Source organism: Pelodiscus sinensis, chromosome 15, assembly GCF_052426305.1.
Source record: "Pelodiscus sinensis isolate ZL-2025 chromosome 15, ASM5242630v1, whole genome shotgun sequence".
NCBI classification, from domain to species: domain Eukaryota; kingdom Metazoa; phylum Chordata; order Testudines; family Trionychidae; genus Pelodiscus; species Pelodiscus sinensis.
The window spans coordinates 22924734-22944364 of record NC_143066.1 but is presented as its reverse complement, the minus strand read 5'-3'; the positions used below and the strand labels follow the sequence as shown (position 1 = coordinate 22944364).

General features: G+C 47.6%; 2 protein-coding genes across 6 annotated transcripts in view; one reads left to right on the top strand and one right to left on the bottom strand.

The window, feature by feature from the left end:
• GDE1 (glycerophosphodiester phosphodiesterase 1) overlaps positions 1 to 12628 on the top strand; it is a 38744-nt gene extending 26116 nt beyond the window's left edge. For 2 of the 3 annotated variants that reach the window (XR_012896145.2, XR_012896146.2), the window contains exon 8: positions 12396 to 12628. The gene's annotated coding sequence lies outside the window, so the exon portion shown is untranslated. Of the gene's footprint in view, positions 1 to 11570; positions 11687 to 12395 lie in introns of all 3 variants that reach the window. The other variant, XR_012896147.2, reaches the window with a different exon arrangement.
• TMC5 (transmembrane channel like 5) overlaps positions 1 to 19631 on the bottom strand; it is a 52500-nt gene that overhangs the window by 3766 nt on the left and 29103 nt on the right. For all 3 annotated transcript variants that reach the window (XM_075899394.2, XM_075899396.2, XM_075899395.2), the window contains exons 14-20: positions 19009 to 19106; positions 18541 to 18636; positions 15810 to 15885; positions 14482 to 14615; positions 11591 to 11764; positions 8782 to 8860; positions 4987 to 5079 (exon numbers count right to left, since the gene is read on the bottom strand). In XM_075899394.2, the coding sequence (XP_075755509.2) occupies positions 4987 to 5079; positions 8782 to 8860; positions 11591 to 11764; positions 14482 to 14615; positions 15810 to 15885; positions 18541 to 18636; positions 19009 to 19106 (750 nt within the window). The remainder of the gene's footprint in view (positions 1 to 4986; positions 5080 to 8781; positions 8861 to 11590; positions 11765 to 14481; positions 14616 to 15809; positions 15886 to 18540; positions 18637 to 19008; positions 19107 to 19631) is intronic.

The following is a 19631-nucleotide window of genomic DNA, read 5'->3' as shown; positions in this document are numbered from 1 at the left end:
TGGCTAGATTTCTACATGCCCTGAGTTCAGCTTGGCTGGAAATTCTAGAAGAATTAGCATCAAAGATGTGATTTAATAAACAAACAAACAAGCATCTTCCAAATCTCCAAAAAGCCTTAGGTTCAATTTGACTTTGGTGTGTCATCTATTCTTGTTCTTATCCAAAGAGGTTCATGCAACTCCCAGGTTGCCTATACATCCCTGTGGGCTGAGAAAGGTTCCCATGACAGTGCTCTTAGAGCTGATCAAAACAGGAAGAGCATATATCCTAGAAGAGGGAAAGCAGCTCTGAGGGAGTCAAAATGTGAGCTTACCCATCTCAGCATCCCAGGGGGGTAGCCAGAAGGGGCCCTGACTTTGGGTGGGTGGGAAAGAATGGGGGGAGAGGAGTGGGACAGGAGGAAGAAGCCCTGACCCCACTCCCAGCCAGAGTGCCAGGGCGCAACAGGCCAAGCTCTGGTCCTGCTCTCCAGCTGGAGCACTGGGCAAGATGCCATGTGGACCTGGATACAAAGTGGGTGGGCCAAAGCCCACTCAGGCCCATCCCGTGGCCTGTACCTGTCATCTACTATATATCTGAGAGAGATGGTCTGTGAGTGAGCGAGTGAGTCTGTGTGCCTGTTCCAGGACTCCTCTTAAGTGGGAAGAGCTAGGACCACTACAGTTGGTATGTGGCTTCCTTTAACCTAACTTAATGCAAGGTAAAGGTTGGTTATGTGGGGGGCAGGGAGGGGAGTGGGCTGAAGCTCTCTCCCCCTCCCCCATGCATACGTGGATGCCTAAAACCAGAAAGAAAAGAGACGGGCAGGTGAAAGGGGCTGGCTGGGGTGCAACCTTCCCATGTGGGACTACCCCAGACACAAATCTTTCTTCCCTCCTCCCCACACCCTTTAGGGAGGGCTGGGGGCACGGCAGCTCACTCCCCCATTCATACAGGAACGCTGCTGGCTGTTCCCCTACGTCAGGGAGTCAGGGGGAGGTGCACATTTTGTTCCATTCCTCACTCTGTCTGGGAAGTAGGGATGTAAAATTCTGTTTAACTAGTTAAACCCTAACCATATTGTTTAACCAGTTAACTGATTAAAAGGAGGGGGTGTGAGCAGGCCCAGCCTTTGGGCAAGGAGAGCAGGGCGGTTAGCTTGGGCCCTGCGCATTCAGGGCCCCATGCTGCCCAGCTCCCAGCTCCCAGCCCTGCCCACTCGCTGCCCTGACTGGGAGCTGCACGGCCCAGCCAAACACAACATGCTGCCTGGGGCCCCATGAACTCTTTGGCCGGGCCTGGGCATGAGGGCTGGAGCAGTTCCCCCACCGCAGGCAGGTTCTGCTCTAGATGCTGGAGCAGCCCCTGCCTGTGGGGCACCCAGGCCTGCCACAGACAGAGGCTGCTGCAGATGTCCGTGGACAGGGGCTTCTCCCTGTCTGCAGAGTCCCTCGTGGGCCTGGAGCAGCCCCTTCCCATGGCAGGTGTGGAGGGGGGGCTGCTCTAGCCTTCACTGTTAACCTTAACCGGTAAGCCTCACCTGTTAACTGGTTAACCGCTTAACCGGTCACATCCCTATTGGGAAGCGCAGGGGGCACACAAGCCTGGACATGTTCTAGCTGCAGAAGCCACGGAAAGGAGCTTCTCACCTGGCCCCAAATTGATGCAGAGAGAGAGAGAGGGCAGGGGTTGTCCTTTCTCCCCAAAGCAATCTGCACTTGAACCCCTCATCCCCACTCCCACCCCAGAACAATGATTTAAATGAAGAAAAACAAAAATTAATTGAGCAATGCCGGGTAAATCTCTAGCATATGAATAATAATAAAGCATGTGAGCAAAAGCACGTGCACTGCTGTCAGGGACAGGACTATCCAGTTCAGGCAGATGTACATGTTTTCAGAAGATCTAAAATCAATCTTGGTAGAGTCACGATTTAGCCCTAATCTAAACATGGAGGTAGATTAGATACTGAAAGCACAGCGCAGCCCCAACAGAGAATTCAATCCTACCCCAAAGTAATCTGTAGAAGTTTTACTATTTGACTTTAATGGGAACAAAGAGCACTGGGGATTAAAAAGAAAAACAATCCGTTTCTGGGTATGTCTACACTACAGAGTTTTTTTTTTTTTAAAATGGCAATTAAAAAAAAAAAAAAAAAAAACCTCACGTCCACACTGCAACTGTGTTCTTTTGAGAGAAAAAAAATGGAAAGAACAGAGGGGTTTTTCCGACATTTTGTACTAGGGATATGGATATAAACTGTTTAAGTGGTTTAAATGGTTAACTGATAAGCCTGGGTTTATTGGTTACCGTAACAGTTACATGCTGGCTCCCAGCCCTGCTCCCAGGGAGCCGGCTGCCACCCTACGCTTAGTTGCCAGGTGTCCAGTTTTGAACCGGACAGTCCCGTATTTGAGCTTTCTGTTTGGGAAACAAATTGAGAAAATATAAATGTCCGGTGTTTTCTAAACAAGATGTAATGTAGATTGTGATGTAATATCGTGTGTCCAGTATTTTTGTTGAAACCATCTGGCAACCGCTACCTTCGCTGCTGGCTCAGTATCAGAGCCTGCAGTGCAGGGCAGCAACCAGCTCCCTGGGAGTAGAGCTGGGTTACCTACTGAATTACTTTTTAGATTATTTTAGAATTAATAGATTTTTTCCTTCCTAGCTGTAATACTTTGCACTTGTCTTTATTGAATTTAATCAGTTGACTTCAAACATATTCTGAAGTTTAACAAGTTAATTTAAAACTCTAACCCCAACCTCCGAAGTGCTCAGAGTTCATTAGGGCAGGGAGAGGTACCTCCATCTGACTCGACAACATGAATACACCTGCTTAGGCCTGTTATTCAGTTGTATGTGGCTCCTTCCTCCATCTTGTGGACATACTGAGAAATAACATTAGTGCTTTTTGGCAAGCATGGCACAAAGCCTTTTGTTAAATAAGCTCAAAGACAGGTGAATCTCATAACTCCCAATTTGCAGATAGGAAAACTGAGGGGTGGATGTAAATTAGTTGCCCAACGCTACCTAGCCAGTAAGAAATACAATTTGGATCTCAGCCCCCAGTCCCTTGCTCTTACCCCTCTGATATTCTGGTGGTCTGCCTCTCGTTGTTGGATTGGCATACTTGGCCCTGTAGCATTACACTGACCATTCATCGGTTACTACAAAACTCTTTTATTGCTTTTGATACAAAATAATTAAGCGGAAGAGAAGAGCACTGTGCATTGTAGAGGAAAGATATCAGAGTGTGGGCAGCTGTGCTGAAAGCTGTAGTAAGTAGCCTGCTCTGTCTATGCTACTTGAGAATCTGGATGCACGGAGCTTCCTGAGATAAAAAGTTTATTTTCTTCTTTTTGTCTTTGGGCTCTTTTCCTTTGTTTGAGTTTTTACTATTTTTTTAGCTTTCTTCCCTTTCTTTTTGGTGGCTTTGTGGGATGTGACGTTGGAAGAAAGGGGACTCTGAAAAGAAAAGCAGAATAACTGAAATGGAGAAAGAAGTGGTCTTAGCATGAAAGCCCTTGTCCCCACTCACTGGGAGATTGATGCTGGGGAGATCAATCTCCTGGGGTTCGATTTAGTGGGTCTAGTAAGGACCCACTAACTCAACTGCTAATTGCACCCCTGTCAACTCCAATACTCTACTGGGTCATGAGGAGTAAGGGAAGTTAATGGGAGAATTTCTCCTGTCGACCTCCTGCAGTGGGAACACAGCAGAAATGTAACTTAAAGCACACTGACTCCAGCTATGCTATTCATGTAGCTGGAGTTGCGTATCTTAGGTTGATTTTCTCCCCTAGTGTAAATCTGACCAAAGAGCCCAGAAGAAAGATGTGAAGGTAGGGGGAGAATACAGCTGATTATCCAGCTCAGAACTCCATCCATCTATCCCAACAGGATACTGAGGGACAGTACGCAACTAGCAGAACACAGGACATAAACATTTTAACTCACACGGCTGAATACATTCCATGGACGGACTTATCTCAGCCTCATCTAGACTAGGAACAGGGTCCTTTTTTCAAGTCAAATTAGTTCAAATGAGCTCATTTAAAAGGTCAAAAACCTCACTTCAGGCTAATCTTGACCTGTTAATTTCAAGCCAAAAAGGTATTAAGAACTATCGGTGTTCGTGTTAATGGGGTTCTCTGTGACGTAACAGACTTGGGGGCGAAGGGGAAAGATCCTTTCCCCCTAATCTACGGGAGGCTTAAGAGTAGATGAATCCTTTGTGGCTGTCACAACACACCTATGTTAGGAAGGTTTCCTATGGCTTTGTAAACACCAGCAGGGAGGTTTGTCTTTACTGGAGGTTTTTACCTTAGGCACATCCCCTCAGTACGGTACTGCCTGGAACCAGGGCTGGATTAAGGCATGGGCTAGCCGGGCAGCTGCCCAGGGCGCCAACCTATGGAGGGCGCCTGATGGCAAGTGTAAGGGGCACACAGTGCCCCTTACAGCTGCCATCAGGTGCCACGCGCCTAGCTCCCAGCGGCCACCCTGCAGCGGCTGCCCGGGTCATGGGCCGCGTTAACCCCCTCAGCGCCAGCCAGCAGCGCCCCTCTCCCACGGGGCCCTGCACGGCCAGGCTCGGCCCATCCCGGGCGGCCCCAGGCTGTGCGCCAGCGGCAGTAGCCGGTCTGGGCCAGGCTGGGCATGTGCGTCCTGCTGTCTCCAGCTCCGAGCGCCCTCCCCCACGTGCCGGGCGGGGCTGCGCATGTGTCCTCTCCCTTGTGCTGGCGTGGGGGCGGGGCCGCACATGCACCCTCCCCCAACTCTGGGAGCAATTAAACTGTTTGCCCGGGGTGCCGGAATGGCTCGGTCCAGCCCTGCCTGGAACAAACAGTGGCATTGTTTCAGTCTAGCCTTTGCAAAGATGTTAATGAGTGTGGATGTACCCAAAAATGGTGCCTGATTTATAAAATCAGCAGTCTGTAGATAAGGCCAGAAGGGATCACTGTGCACATTTATCTAAAGAATTCAAACATGCAAACACCCACCTTTGCACTGACCACTTGTTCTTCTGGTGCATCTCGTTTCGATGTTTGCAGATGCTGTAGTTTATTAAGTAAAAACATTTTATCCTTTCCTTCCTGCAATAAAGAAGAAAAAATTAAATGTTATTAATTTGAATGTGCACATATTTCCTAATGAAATTGCAGTGTTTGTGTACACAGGGAAACTGACCAGGACAGCAATTACAATCAAAGTGGAATAAAATCACATTTATTCCAGAATATCACACAAAAGAGAGTTAATCTGGCACAGCTATAACAGAAACTGACTGGCATATGAAGAGCAAAATAATTTTCCAGAGCAGATAAGACCCAAGTTATTCTAACTCCATTAGTCAAAACTCTGCTGTCTCCAGTCGGGCTGTACCCCCAAGGTTCACAGAGGAAACAGGGAGAGAAGCAGCTTGAAGCACTAGCTTTACCAAAGCCAGCTGAAGGGATGCAGAAGAGTGACGCGCCTAGTTATATTCTCAGACCCTGCAGGAAGCTGACTAATCAGACTACATACCTACCCTGCCCCTGGAGGAGTGGGGGAGACTCTAGAGAGAGGAGAGATGAATTCATCTCCAGCAGCAGGCAGGCAGACTGGAAGCCTATAGTACTGCCAGGCCTGTGGACAGGAGGAGAGAGAGGGGCAAAGGAGGCAGTTGCCCTGTGGCCCAGCAATTATAAGGGGCCTGGGGCCGAGCCCCTTTGAATCGCTGCTAGAGTGCCACGCTGGGCGTGCCACAGGGCTCTGAGGGGAAGAGGGAGGGGCAGTGCTGCACTGAGAGTTGGCTGCCCAGCTCTGCCCCTTCTGCCAGAGGTCCCACCGCTTCCAAGGGCATGGAGTAGGCCCCCCACTGCTGAGTACAGCCCCTCTGCAGTCACTAGTCTAGCCCACAAGCTGGCTCTTTCTGTCTCCATTTGGGTGATCTTGGCCACTAAAGCAGATTCACACATCAGTAGTATGGATGTTAGCTACTGTGTAACTGAACAGGCATATAACCATGTGAAATTTTAGTGGTTAGACAGCTATTTGATAATCCGCAATGGAGGGGCTGGCAGCCAGTGTGCTCCCAGGCCCACTCCTGGTGAGCCCCTTGCCCTCACACTGCTGCCTCTCTATCAGAGGCAGCAGCAGGGGGTGGCATGTGGGAGCTGGTCTGAGAGGGGTGCTGGTTTAAAAACCAGTTCCCCTTCTGGACCAGCTGCCTGCTGCCCTGTGCTGCTGCCTCTGATACAGAGGCAGTAGCGTGGGGTGGCAGCAGCCCCTGTTTATGAGGGGTCCAAACTCCCCATGGAGAGAGGCTGCTCCGCATTCCACAGAGCCTCAGACCCCTTCTGCAGACAGAGGCTGCTGCCACAAAGTAGCCTCTGTCCAGGGTGGGCCCAGGCTCACTGCAGAGAGTCTGCTCTGTGGAATGCAGAGCAGCTTCACTAGCCCACTCCCCAGCATGGTGAGAGGCAGGTGCCACCACAGAGATGGTTTTCCCTGCTCTAGGAACACAGCAGCAGGCAGACTGCTGCTGCATGGGGAAGGCTGGAGAGACTGCTGTGCTGCTTTGACATTGCTCAGAACAGAGAGCTCATAGAGCTACTCATGATGCCTCTCACAGCAGCTGAGGAGGTTGTGGGAGAACTCAGAGGGAATCTTGGCCTTCCCACAATGCTGCACTATGGGATAAATACCCACAGTGCATTGCGCTCATTGTCAAACATGGTGCTCCCAGTGTAGATATAATCAGAGGCAGCAAGTGTGAACACCCACTGGTGATTTTTGTTTTGTTGACTTTGGGATATCGACATAAGCATTATTGACAAAACTTGGTAGTGCAGACATAGCCTGTCTTTATTGTCACAAAAGCCTTTGGGAGGATGTACTTCAGACCTCTCCTCACCCAAGCAAAAAGCATAACAATGTTAATGAAAGTTAGACTGATTCTATTTTTATTTTCACAAACAAAGCAATTGCTCAGTGGTATTTTTTGTAACATCCAGGCTTCGCTGTCAACTTAGGTCAGGAGCAGGCAAGATATGTCCAGACCACATACTGCCCTGCCAGCACCATGAGGTGTAGAGCATAAAGATATGTGATAACCTGCTTTTAGCACTGGTCTGCTCCCAGTGGCTCTCTGTTCCGGAGGCTGGAGGGGGAGGTTTTGTGTGCTGCCAAACTCCTCGCTCCCGTTGGCCAGAAATAGGAGTGGAGAGATTGGGCTTGGGGCGGGGACAGTGAGCAAAGCCTCTATCTCCCCCAACCCCCAGCACCCGGACCAGAAAGCCAAATGGAGCAGCCAGCAGTTTTGAGCAGACTGAGGCTGTGGCAGGCAGAGAGCCTACCTTGGGGTCCTGCGTAGCTGCTGGCCAGGAGCCACCTAGGTAAGTGCCTCCTGGCCACAGCCTGCCTCTAACACTTCAGCCCCATCCCACACACCATCTCCCTGCCTCAGGACACTCCCAAACCTTCTGTAGCCCCCTTTCCCCAGGTCAGAACTCCCTTCTAGAATCTGCAACCTTCCCTGCCCATGGCAGAATCCTCTCCTGCACCCCAATCCCTTGCTCCAGATCACAACTCCTTCCTTCATCCAAACTCTCTCTCAGACCCCACACTCTCTCCTGTACCACAGGGCCCTACCCCAAGCATCCTTTTGCACCCAGCCTCTGTCCCAGACCCTGCACTCTCTCCATAGAAAAGTAGCCTTTGACTACTTATCAAAATCTTGGAGTGGCCCCTCATCAAATATTATTGCCCACTGCTGTCTTCGGTATTATTAACATTAATGGGAATGGTGTTTGCACTGAGTAGACTATATCCACCAATGCAACTTCTGTCTACTTAGAAAACAAATCTAACAAAGACACACACGATTCACAGAGCCAGATCAGACTACTAATCTCAAAGGGTATGTCTAGACTACATGGCTCCATTGATGGAGCCATGTAGATGAGGTTTCTAGACATAGGGGGTATGTCTAAACTACATGGCTCCGTCGACGGAGCCATGTAGATTTGTTGTTTTGGCAAAGGCAAACGAGGAATAACGGGGCTGCCGACAAAGGGCTTTGATGTCGGCAGGGGAGCATCCAGACTAGCGCGCTGAGCCGACAAACAGCTGATCAGCTGTTTGTCGGCTCAGCGCGGCAGCCATGTAAATGTAAATGAAGCCGCGATCATTTAAATTGCGGCTTCATTTGCCTTTGCCTATGTGTCTAATCTACATGCCTCTGACGACAGAGGCATGTAGTCTAGACACAGCCAGGGAAATGAAGCGGCGATTTAAATAATCGCTTCCCTTGTCGACCATGGAGCATCCAGACTACTGCGCTGTGCCGCCAAACAGCTGATCGGCACAGCGCGGCAGCCATTTTGATGTAAATGAAGCGGCGATTATTTAAATCGCCGCTTCATTTCCCTATGTCTAGAAACCTCATCTACATAGCTCCGTCGACGGAGCCATGTAGTCTAGACATACCCAAAGAGTACAGTATTCTGGCACATATGGCAAACACTGGATACCACATCTCTGTGAAAAGCCAACCACTCTCCTCCTTACTTCAGATAATGCATCTGACCAATTGTGTGCTGCCCTGTAAAACCTTAAAACAAACTGCATAAAGGGTTGATTAGTCACGTGTACTTAGGAAGAGTTTTCTGTTCTCACTTATGCCAAATTAGAAACCTGTTTGTATGCAAGCATCCTATGCAACAGACATAAGGAAATCAGCTATCATGTTTTAAAAAAACAAAACAAAACAAAAACCAGGAAGCAAACAACAGACAGCTGAAAAACAAACTTACGTTAACAATTTGCTCACGCAGCAATTTGACCATTATCTTTCTCCCTTCTATTATCTGCCAGTAAAGATATGTGATAATTCTGAAAGGAAAAGAAAATTCAACACATGAGTATTTATATTCAGATGATGCTTTTCCTCTAAATTGCTGCCCAACGAGAAAAAAGCTTTTGTTCATTTTACACAGTTTTTACTTAAGAAGTAAAATGCAGTGTTGCTATAAAGAATAACAGCCACTTCACCCACTGTGTCTCACGTATGAGTAATGGCTGACAAACACTAAATGGATCAGAAGTTCAACTGGGAAAAACCCAAAGCTGTACGGGCTCTTACACAAATACAAGGCAGCCAGGTCAACGCCACAGTATTCTTTATAGTTTTAGACAGGAATCCATTGTTTTCAACCAACCTTGTACCACTTGTTGGCACTGACCCTCCCCTGCCAATTAATGAATCTTAGGCTATGTCTAGACTGCTCTTTTCCAGGATACTGGAAGTATCCCAGAAAAGCTATGCCGCGTCCAAAGAATGAATCCGCTTTTCCGAAAAAAAATGTGAAAAAGCAGATGCATTCTTTCGCCATTCCTGTAAACCTCATTTAAGGGATGTGTCGAAAGAGGAGGTTTTTCCAAAATTTGGCGCCGTGTAGACGTGCCCAATTTCAGAAAAGCCTCTTTCAAAAGAAAAGCGGGAAAAAATACGCATATAGCGAACTGCAATTTTCGTATCTTTTTCAGACTTTTCTTCATAGTGTAGACATAACATTAGTGACTATCACAGAGACAAATCCTAGTTCCACTGGAATCTCTTGGAGTTTTGTTACTGATTTTTAAAAGATCAGGATTTGATCCTTAGAAGGGAATGTGATTGGGCTGCGACACAGGAAGCAATGACTCCCTAATTCTATTCCCAATTTTCCTACAGACTTATGCTGTCTTGGACAAAACCCATAACTGCTTTGGGAGAAACTTAAACAACGAATGGTCCTGCAGCACCTTAGAGACTAACAAAACATGTAGATGGTACCATGAGCTTTCACGGGCACAACCCACTCCTTCAGATGAAAGAAAGCTTTGGGATTGCTTTTCAAAGTCACAAATGACAGTTGGGTGCCCATGGGAATTATGTGCCAAAGTCAGGTCTATACTCGGGCCACTTCTACATTAGAAGAGCTTTACAGGTATAAAACAGTAAAGGGCTCCTACTGCAGATGCAGCTGTACCAGCCTCACTGTGCTTTGGTCTGATACAGCAGTTACCCATGCTTTTCAGCTAAAAAGCGCAGTGTTGCAGGCACTGGAGTGGGGAGAAATGCACCGCCAACTGGCATAGCTCAACCAGAAAAACCCAATGTTAGAGGCATCTTATATTAGCAAAAGAATATAGTTAGTATCAGCTGTTGTTAGTATCAGCTGCATCTCTGGCACTAAAGGGCTTTGCAGTGCTGGGTAGCCCAGGGCCTAGGAAAGGGCTTAAGGGGTCAGCTACCTCCACAAACTCTCTCAGCATAGACACAGTGTGTACTGGCTACTCAACACGCAGCCCATGGGCCCAGAGCCAGCCTGAGCCATTTTGGCGCCCTGGGCTCGGGCGCATGGCACCGCCCCCGGGCACACGGCGCATGCACAGGCCCGCCCCTGGGGCGCACAGCGCATGTGCTGCCCAGCCTGGCCCGGCCACGGCTGCTAGCGTGCAGCCTGGGGTGGGCCGTGCGTGGGAAGGTCGCTGCTGGCCAGCGCCGCGGGAATGGAGGGGGGCTGGCGCTGCAGGAGCCAGGGACACCATGCGCCTCTTACAGCTGCCATCAGGTGCTCCCCATCAGTTGGCACCCTGGGCAGCTGCCCAGCTCACCCACCCCTTAGTCCGGCCCTGCATGGGCCACACGTGGCCTGCAGCCCGTTTGTTTGCAGCCCCTGGTGCAGTTTGGGTTTAACGCCGGGCTCAACACGTGGCCCGTGGGTGGGAGCCAAAACAAAAAAATAGTCAGTATAATGGTCTTCTGTTGCTATGCATTTTAGTAGATAAATTCCTAGACTGTCATTAGTCATTAAAAGTGCTGTCCTATGGGTGAAAATTGGGCAAATATATCAGCAGAACTGACTTACATGGAGCCTGTGTGTTGTATAGCCTTAATCTTTGTATTCATGCCCATCAGTCTGAAAGAATCTATTTGCACATATATATGCATATATATTTGGATATATATGCAACCACACTTACGCTGTGGCCATTGGCATGAGCTGTGAGTATCATTGTAGCCACTGGGGCTTCAAAAGTTGAGTAGCCCTGCTCTCACCTAAACAAAGGAAACTAGCAAAAGGATTCCACCTCCCACTCCCACCCCCACCCTAAACTGCATCTACATTTGGGCTTTTCTGGTATAAAATGGTCATAAAAATAAATCAGCCGCTAATTAACACAACTATACGGGAAAGGTTCCTAGTGTGGCTCATCTTACACCGGATGTTCTGAGTTGTTAATATTGGTTATGTAGTAAGTTGTAAGTGGACTCATGGGAAGAGGCTTTATAAACCTGGATACCAGTAAAGTGAGTGTACTTGAAGAACGGTCCCTCATTGGGCTATTGGGAGGCTGCTTTGTAAAGAGATCTGAGCTTCTCAGATAAAATGTAGCAAATTGTCTTTGTTTCTCTATTCACTTTACCATAAATTCTTTCTAAATTACAATATATGTATGTTCCCAACACTGAAGCTTTAAAGTTTTGTTTACATTTTCTTCACGGAGAATGAGAACATCATAGCGAAGTTTCCCTCACTTTCTCCATCTCCCCTAGTTTCATTCATGGACACTTACAGGACGATGATGGTGAGGATGAAGAAGAAATGCACGCTCCCAATTAAGTTGCGATAAATCCACCCCACCCATTTTGAGCCAGAATAGCTGTCCAATGTGTGTATCCACCCAGAAACGGCATCAATTACGGAGGGCAAGCCTTGGAAGGGGCCACACTGTTTTGAAGGCGTCCGCCTGGAAAAATAAAGAGAAAGTGTATGTGTGTGTGTGTATATATAGAAAGGTCTAGTTCATTTCCTCTGGGCCCCTCTACCCCCATCTGTGCAACAGTTACACCCATTGCCATACAATACTAGGTCTTCTTGGGAGACAGCATGCAGTTCAACTCACAGAAGTATAACTGACAGAGGGCTTGCTGCATGTCTGTATTTGAGCTTTTATACCGGTGACTCCTCGGTCAATAGTATGGACCTAGCTGACTATGTGAGCTGAGACACACAAGACCTTCCTACAGTAGATCGGTGACCACACTGCCTTTCTGGTGCCAATCTCCAGCTAGTTATAACAAGTCAATTGTCATGGCAGAGGCTACACAGATGTTGCAGTAAATATACAAAGTGCAAGAAACCATTGCTGTCATAGATGGATCATGCACGCTTAATGAAAACCACAACATGCACACACTTTGCTATCCCACCCCATTGTTGTATCAGAATATTCACTTAACATTTTTGGTAAAAACAGGATGTGGCTCAGCTTCTAGCAGAAGCAATAATTTCCAGACTAGAAAAACCGAAGTCTTAGCATTCATAAGGTAGGTTAATAAACTTTTATGTTAGTAATTATGTGCTTATTTGGTTGGCAGGGGTCAGAATGGAATCAAGCCATGCAAGTCAAGTTCAGTGAACCCTTCTGGTGTTTATGAAGATCTACTAGGAAACAACCCACTTGAACTCAGCTTTCTGAACCTGCCCTTGATCTTAAGGAAAAAAGAAATGGGATTGCCCCAGAAACTTTTGACAGAAAGAGAGGTGAGAGAGCCAAATTGTCACAGCAAATTCTTCACTGAATAAACAAACCAAACTCTTAACTGCCAAGTATAGGTGTGGAACTGATTTTTCTTTAAGACTTTTCTGCCTCCATACATCTTGCATTGTTTCTTGTGCCTCCTTTTGATCCTTTGGGTGGGACAGCAAGAAGTGGATGTCCATTTTGCCTACAAACAGGCATTGCAGCTTCTATCTATCATACCTACACAGCCCTCATTTCCTTGGTATCCGAGTGCCACACATGTTCTGTAGTGCATTTATCCTCACACTACTCTGAGAGACAGGGAAATTCTACTACCGTAAAATTGGGAGTATAATGCGCACCTATGTATAATGCACACCCTACCTTTTCAATGTCAGAATCATGGAAAAAACTGAACTCCTATATATAATGCACACCTATATATCTACACTCCTGCCTATATATCTACACTTGGTCCACCAGCACCAAGCCCAGCCTTGCCTGCTTCCCGGAGCCGGCCCCGGGCTGCCTGTGCACCGCGCCACGCTCGCGCCTGCCGCTGGGGCCTCCTGTCCACCTGCCCGTGTGCCGCGCCCAGCTTGCGCCGTCCGCGGGGGCTCCTGGGCATAGGTACCTCCTCCAAGAGCCTCTCCAAGCGGAGAGCAGGGGGACAGCCCATCCAGGACACCCCGGGCCAGGGAAGTTGGTGGCCCCTCGGCAGAGTGCCTCACTGCCTTCTCCTGCCATGCCCTGCTGCGCCCGGGGGACGGTGCGCTCGCTCTCCACTACCAGCCTGCCGCAGGGGCCCCCAGGTGCAGCCTGAAGGAGCCACGGCACTGCAGCCTGGCAGCCCCGCCGGCTCCTTGCCTTGTCCGGGAGCCAAAATAAAACTTTAAAAAAATAAGTGCTATGTATAAGGCGCACCCCGACTTTGACCCAGAAAAAAAAAATCAGAAAAAAGTGTGCATTATACCTGAGATTTTACAGTATTCCCTAAATGAGGAACTAAGGCAAAGAGGCACTATGTGACTTGCCTAAAATCACACAGGAAGTCTGTGGCAGAGGAGGGAAATGAATCTGGGTCTCTTATATCACAGGTCTGTGCCGGCTCTCCTTCCTTCTCATCCCTCAGTCACAGGGTGTCAACAACTCCACTCTCTTTCAGTAGCCGGCCATGGGTTTCAAGCTATTAACTTAAATTCCAGGAGTTTGTAGCAGGGATGTGATAGTGTAGTTGATTAACCGATAAGCAAAAGCTTATAGGTTAATGCTATAGACTATATGCATTCCTCCCCCCGCCTCCCTGCCAGTACATTTTTTAGCAGGATAGCTCAGTCCTGGCTTGAAACAGGTCCGGGACCTCCCCCTGCTGCAGCTTTGCATTTAAAGTGTATTAGGAGCAGACAGCCCGGTTCAGTTCTGGCTTGCACTGGATCCAGGAGCTCAGATTCACCTTAGACAGGGGCTGCTGCCACCCTATGCTGCTGTCTCTTTATCAGAGGCAGCAGCACAGGGCGACAGGCAGACAGTCCATGAGGCGAACTGGTTTTTAAACTGGCTCTCCTCGCAAACCAGCTGCCGCCTGGCACCCTGCACTGCTGCCTCTGATACAAAGGCAGCGGCATGGAGTGGCAGGGAGATCCTCAGGAATGAGGATGGAGCACACTGGCTGCGAGCCCTGCTCCCAGGGGCTACAGAATCGTTGACTAACCGATAAGAATTCTTGAGGTTACTCGATTATTCAATTAACCGATATTTAACATCCCTAGTTTGCAGTAATGTCCTTCAGAGTCCCAAACAGTTTATGAGCAACCCTCGAAACCTTTCAGTGGAAGCAATGCAGAATTCTCTTTAGGTATTAAAATATCTCCATCCTGTTTGGTTTCTGATCAAAGGTGTAATTCAATTTAGAGATAGTGAATACTGAATGCTGAGGTTACCTCCAGATAGTGACTGCCATTACAGACAGGACTCCAGAAAAGGAAGGGAAAAACAGCAGAAAAATGAAGAGTGTTGTCATCTGAGAAGCTCTCCAGACTTTGCGAGGTGGCTGACAGTTCCTCATCAGACTGACCTTTAAAAAAAGATGTGCGAACACACACAGATGGAGATGTGTTGTATGCCACTTAAATAACTGCACCTCAGTCAGTCCAACTGAAATTGCTAGCAAATTCATGGGAATCACATTCATCAACTGTTTCCAAACTACGTCCAGTAACAAACATCATTATCAAGTACAGTCTTTCAAACAGGGAGAGGAAAAACTGGATTCTGTTGGTCAGGAATTGCAGCTAGGTCAATAGAACTGTTCTTACACTGATCTAGCTACTACTGGTTGGGGAGGTGGATTACCCACCAATCAACAGAAAAACTCTGTCGATATAGATAGTGTCACAGCTGCAGTGGTAGCACCCACAGTGTGGACACAAGTGAGTGTCACAGCTGCAGTGGTAGCACCCACAGTGTGGACACAAGTGAGTGTCACAGCTGCAGTGGTAGCACCCACAGTGTGGACACAAGTGAGTGTTAAATTACTGAAAATAATACAGTCATTCATACTACAAGTGGAGGGGGGTGGGTTCTGGTTTTGGCTGGCATGTGCACATCACACCCACCTACCAAAGCTTTCATTTCATTACTTCATCCTCTCCACCTGACAGACTTTGCTCATCACCCAAAAGATGAAAGTAGGCCCAAGTGGGCACACTCGTAAGAGGCTGGATGGCTGGGTTGGGGATTTGGATGCTGCTGGCACCCTGGGACGTGGAGCCACAACATACCCAGGCTCCAATCCCAGTGATCGGGTGACTGGGCAGTGTGGTGACTGCACTCCCAGTCCTGAGCTCCATCGCCCCACATCCCAACTCCCTGCCCTGACTCCTGCACTACCTGCTCTGAGCCTCCCGTACCTCCTAATACCCTACCCTGATTCCTGCACCCTCCTGCTCGTCCCTGAGTCTCCCACACCCCCTGCCCTAAGGCTCCCCTTAGGGCTTTGCAATAGGACAATACCTGTAAGAAATGTAAGCTATTTTTCACCTCTTCCCTCCCCATCTCTTTTTGCCCCCTGACAAACTTTTTCTGCAGAGGCAAGATACAGATATAGTATCTATCATTCAGGGCTCCTGACAGTAATGATCCATATTTTAAGAAGCTGAAAGCTCCCACTTTGCTTCTAAAAATTCAGGTAAGACTATAGTCTTGCTGAGATGTAGGACTAGTCAGGGATCATGGTTATTGAAGAAAAGACCATATAAAAGTTCCTTACCTTTTTTACACAAAATATTATAAAAAATGATATAATCTGCATGGCTGGCATTAAAGGTGCAAAGAAGATGCCAATCCTAGAGGAAAAAATATAGGGGAGAAAGTATGAGAACTGAATCTTCAGTGTTTACAACTTGAAAACTGAAAGGAGACTATATCGGACTATGTGGATACAATTATTAAAATATTAATTCTGTTAAATATACCAAGAAGTAAAAACACATTCCTAGGGTAAAAATTACACTTTTAAAAATTACACTTAAAATTAAATATTCTGCTGCGCCTCGACCCTTGCAATATTAATTTAGAATCTAGAAAATGATTTCCTTTCTTATTCTGTCACTTATTGGACAGATGCCTTCCCTCCTTACTGCTACACCATTTGATATTAGAAGAGCTTCAATAGCAGTGCTACTTCAGTAGGACAGTTAAGACATAATATAAAAATTCCAGGATGCTCCTTCTACAACCTTCTGTTACCTAGCTGAAGGAAGAAAGAAGAAAACTTTGTGCAGGTCCTGCGTAAAGTCACAGTTACTAGTTTTATTTCAATTTTGCAGAGTGAGCAAAGACAAAAACAGGGGAGAGAAGTACCTTTAAGTTACAATTATAACAAAAGGTAGGTAAAATGTCTGTAAAGGCTTTTAAACCATTCTTACCATTGTGTTAGCCAAGCTCTTTTAAATGTGATCACAGTTCAGAGCAAATGCATCTGTATTCCTTAGCGCTGTCATGTCCATAGAACAAATCAGGGCAGCAGCCCCAGATCCTGCGCTTTTGGGGGGCCACACAATGGCTGCCCCAATCATCCTATAGATAGGAGGGACCTGGGAGATTACCTGGCCTGGTATGGAGTGACCCCTGCTGCCGCTCCCCTCCACCACTACGTGGGCACTACATGGAGCCTGCTCTGCTCCCCTCCACACTGCCCACTCCTGGCCCACTGAGTGTGGCTTCTCAGCGGTAGCAGGAAGCAGAGAGCTCCAGCCCCAGGGAGTGGTGGAGCGGATGGAGCAGAGCAGGTTGTCAGGCCTCTCTGGCTCCTGCTGCCCACGTGGTGAGGGTGGGGGCATCCCCTGCTGCTGCTGCACCAGGTTCCCTACAATCCCTCTTGGCCACATTGCTTGGGGAGAGAGAGAGAAAGGCTGGGGTGGGGCTTGGACAAGGAGCAGGGTGGGGCTGTCCCAGACCCTGTGCCCTCCTCCGGAAGGCCCCGGTATTCCCCTTTCATGGTTCACCAACTAAAGGACCCCCTCTAGGCTCCCAGCTCCGAACCAGTGTTCCCTGTAAGGTGAGCGGTTGGCCAGCCACCCAGGAAAGATTCAAAAGGTTGCCCAGTTGATTAGCAGAGCACCACAGCTGATATTTCTATGATGGTGCACATTTGCACATGCCTCAGTGCACATACCAAAATGTATTCTGCACATGTATGGAAAAAGTGTGAAGAAACATTATTCCTAACCACCAACTCTTTTGGGCAGAGACCCATGTGTCTCTCCCTCCTGACTGCCCCTGACACCTTCCCTCAGGCCTCACCACCATCTTGCTTCTCTCCAGGCCATGCCCCTACCACCCCACACCCTACCCCCAAAGCCCCATCCTTACCCTGCCTTCCAAAGCTTTCTGCACATTGCAAAATAACTGACTGTGGAGGGCTGGAGTCACTGGGAGGAGAGGGGAGGGGAGAGGGCTGCCAGTAGGTGCTAAGCACCCACTAATTTTTTTCCATGAGTGCTCCAGCTTCAGATTCCTCATGGAACACCTACTTCCTAGCAGCCTGGCTGTCTGAACGGGCCTCTGCCTGTGCTTTGCCTTCCTGCTGAAGGCTATGGCCAGTGTATAGCCAGCAGTTATGGGTCACCACACAGCTCTTTGTAAGCAAAGATGTTCATTCTTTAAGTGAAAGCATTACAGAGAAGACATATCAAAATAATAAAGACATTTAGACACATGCAAATAAGCTTTAACATCCTCCCTCCCCAGAGATCACTCCCAGCTTTAAGGAGGGCTCTGCTGAGAGTTAGTCATTCAAACCCCACCAGGGTGGCTGACAAAATTGCCGGGCTCCTGGGCAAGATGTGTGGGGGGGAACTTCGCTCCTAGAAGGGAGGGGGCTGGAGCAGCCATTTCTCACGGCTGCACCGTGCCTCTCCCCTCAGCCAGCCCTCAGAGCTGCCTGTAGCGTGCGGGATTGTCATTTAAAGGGCCCAATAGCAATAGCAGCCAGGACCCCCCAAGCACTTCTTAATTGCCGGGGCCTGGGGCAGTTGCCCCCTTTGCCCCGCTCCCTTCCCATCAGCAGGCATGGACCCCCATAACGGGGTTTTCCTATGCACAAGTTCATAACAGCCTCAGCTCGACACTAGCTCACCCAGGAATGAGTCAATCCTTCCCTTATACAGCTCTGACCTTGGCTCATGAGACTCAGGGAAGAGGTAATCAGCAGATGGGGCATAGTTTACAAATACTGGGTTCCATCATAATAAGAGGTGGAGAATTGGCATTCACTTCCCTTTCACGAGGTTATATACCGGCCCACATAATACATCAACCATTCATTTCATACCATGAACCATAAGCTACTTAATCTTAATTCAAAGAGTTCTGCCAGGGCAATTCCCTGCCATATCTTTATCTGTCACAAATGTCATCACTAGGCTGCCTCAGAGTGCCTCTGTAGAAATAAACACTAAATATCTCACAGCGCGTCTGAATGAAATTTCATCACTTACCAGGCCAAAGTCTGTGTGTAGATCAAGTCTAAAACATTTCGTGCAATATCAAATTCTGGCACTCCAAGCTTTTTGCAACATTTAGTTCCAATGATTCTGAAAATGACACAAAATCATTAACTACAGAACCATTCACCATCTGTAAGGGAAACTCCTGCATACAAGTAACAATAACTATACGCTGATCTACATTAATGGTGTAGTATACAAAAATGTGCACCATTTATCAGTTAGGCAGCAAATGGAAGAACAAGCACATGTCTGTGTTTGGCAAAATACTGATGTTCGTGAATATGCTGCATGTATGGCAGAAGCCATAGAACATTTTTCATTTCAGCCAAGAATACAATGAAGCAGCTGAAATCTAAATGTAAATGTACTTCTTCATCAGATAATGATTGAAACTGTGCATCAATTCAAAATGTTGACATCACATCAGTAAGTATGTAATCTAGAAATCACATTCACCTTCGTACAAATTCTCCAAAGAAAGATCCAAGCAAACAAAATATGAAGTCAACCACAATGAGACGGTAGATATCTTGGCCAATGATATTTTCCCAGCACTTTTGAGAGAGAAAAATAAAGAATGTTTAATTCAAATATCTCTGTCTAGCCTCTAGCGTATGAACTTCCAGAACCTGATCCAAAGCTCATTGAAAGACAGTTTTCTTCCCCCTCAGATAAAAAGCTCCCCCAAAAAACCCAGTGAGGATAGAACTCAAAAATGTGCTCAAACGCAGTACAACAGAGTTCATCATTGTCTGTCTATATAGCAAGTTTTGACCTAAGCTGGATGAATAAAGCCGTATGGTGATTCTCCTATCACCCCTCACAATATTTGTTTCTCTAAAGATTCCTGGATGTAACCAAAGAATGTCTAGGCCACAAGCCCTTCCCTCTCTTAAGAGGTCCCATGTAGCCCTCTGTACTGGTGAAAATTTTATCCCAACAGTCTGTCACCTTTCATATAGCTTTTCCTACACATATCTCTTGATTTTTAGGCAAAATATTATGAAAGTAGTTTAAGGCTAATTCCTGACCTCATGTTTTATGGCAGAGATTTGTACACACACGTGATTAAAACTTTA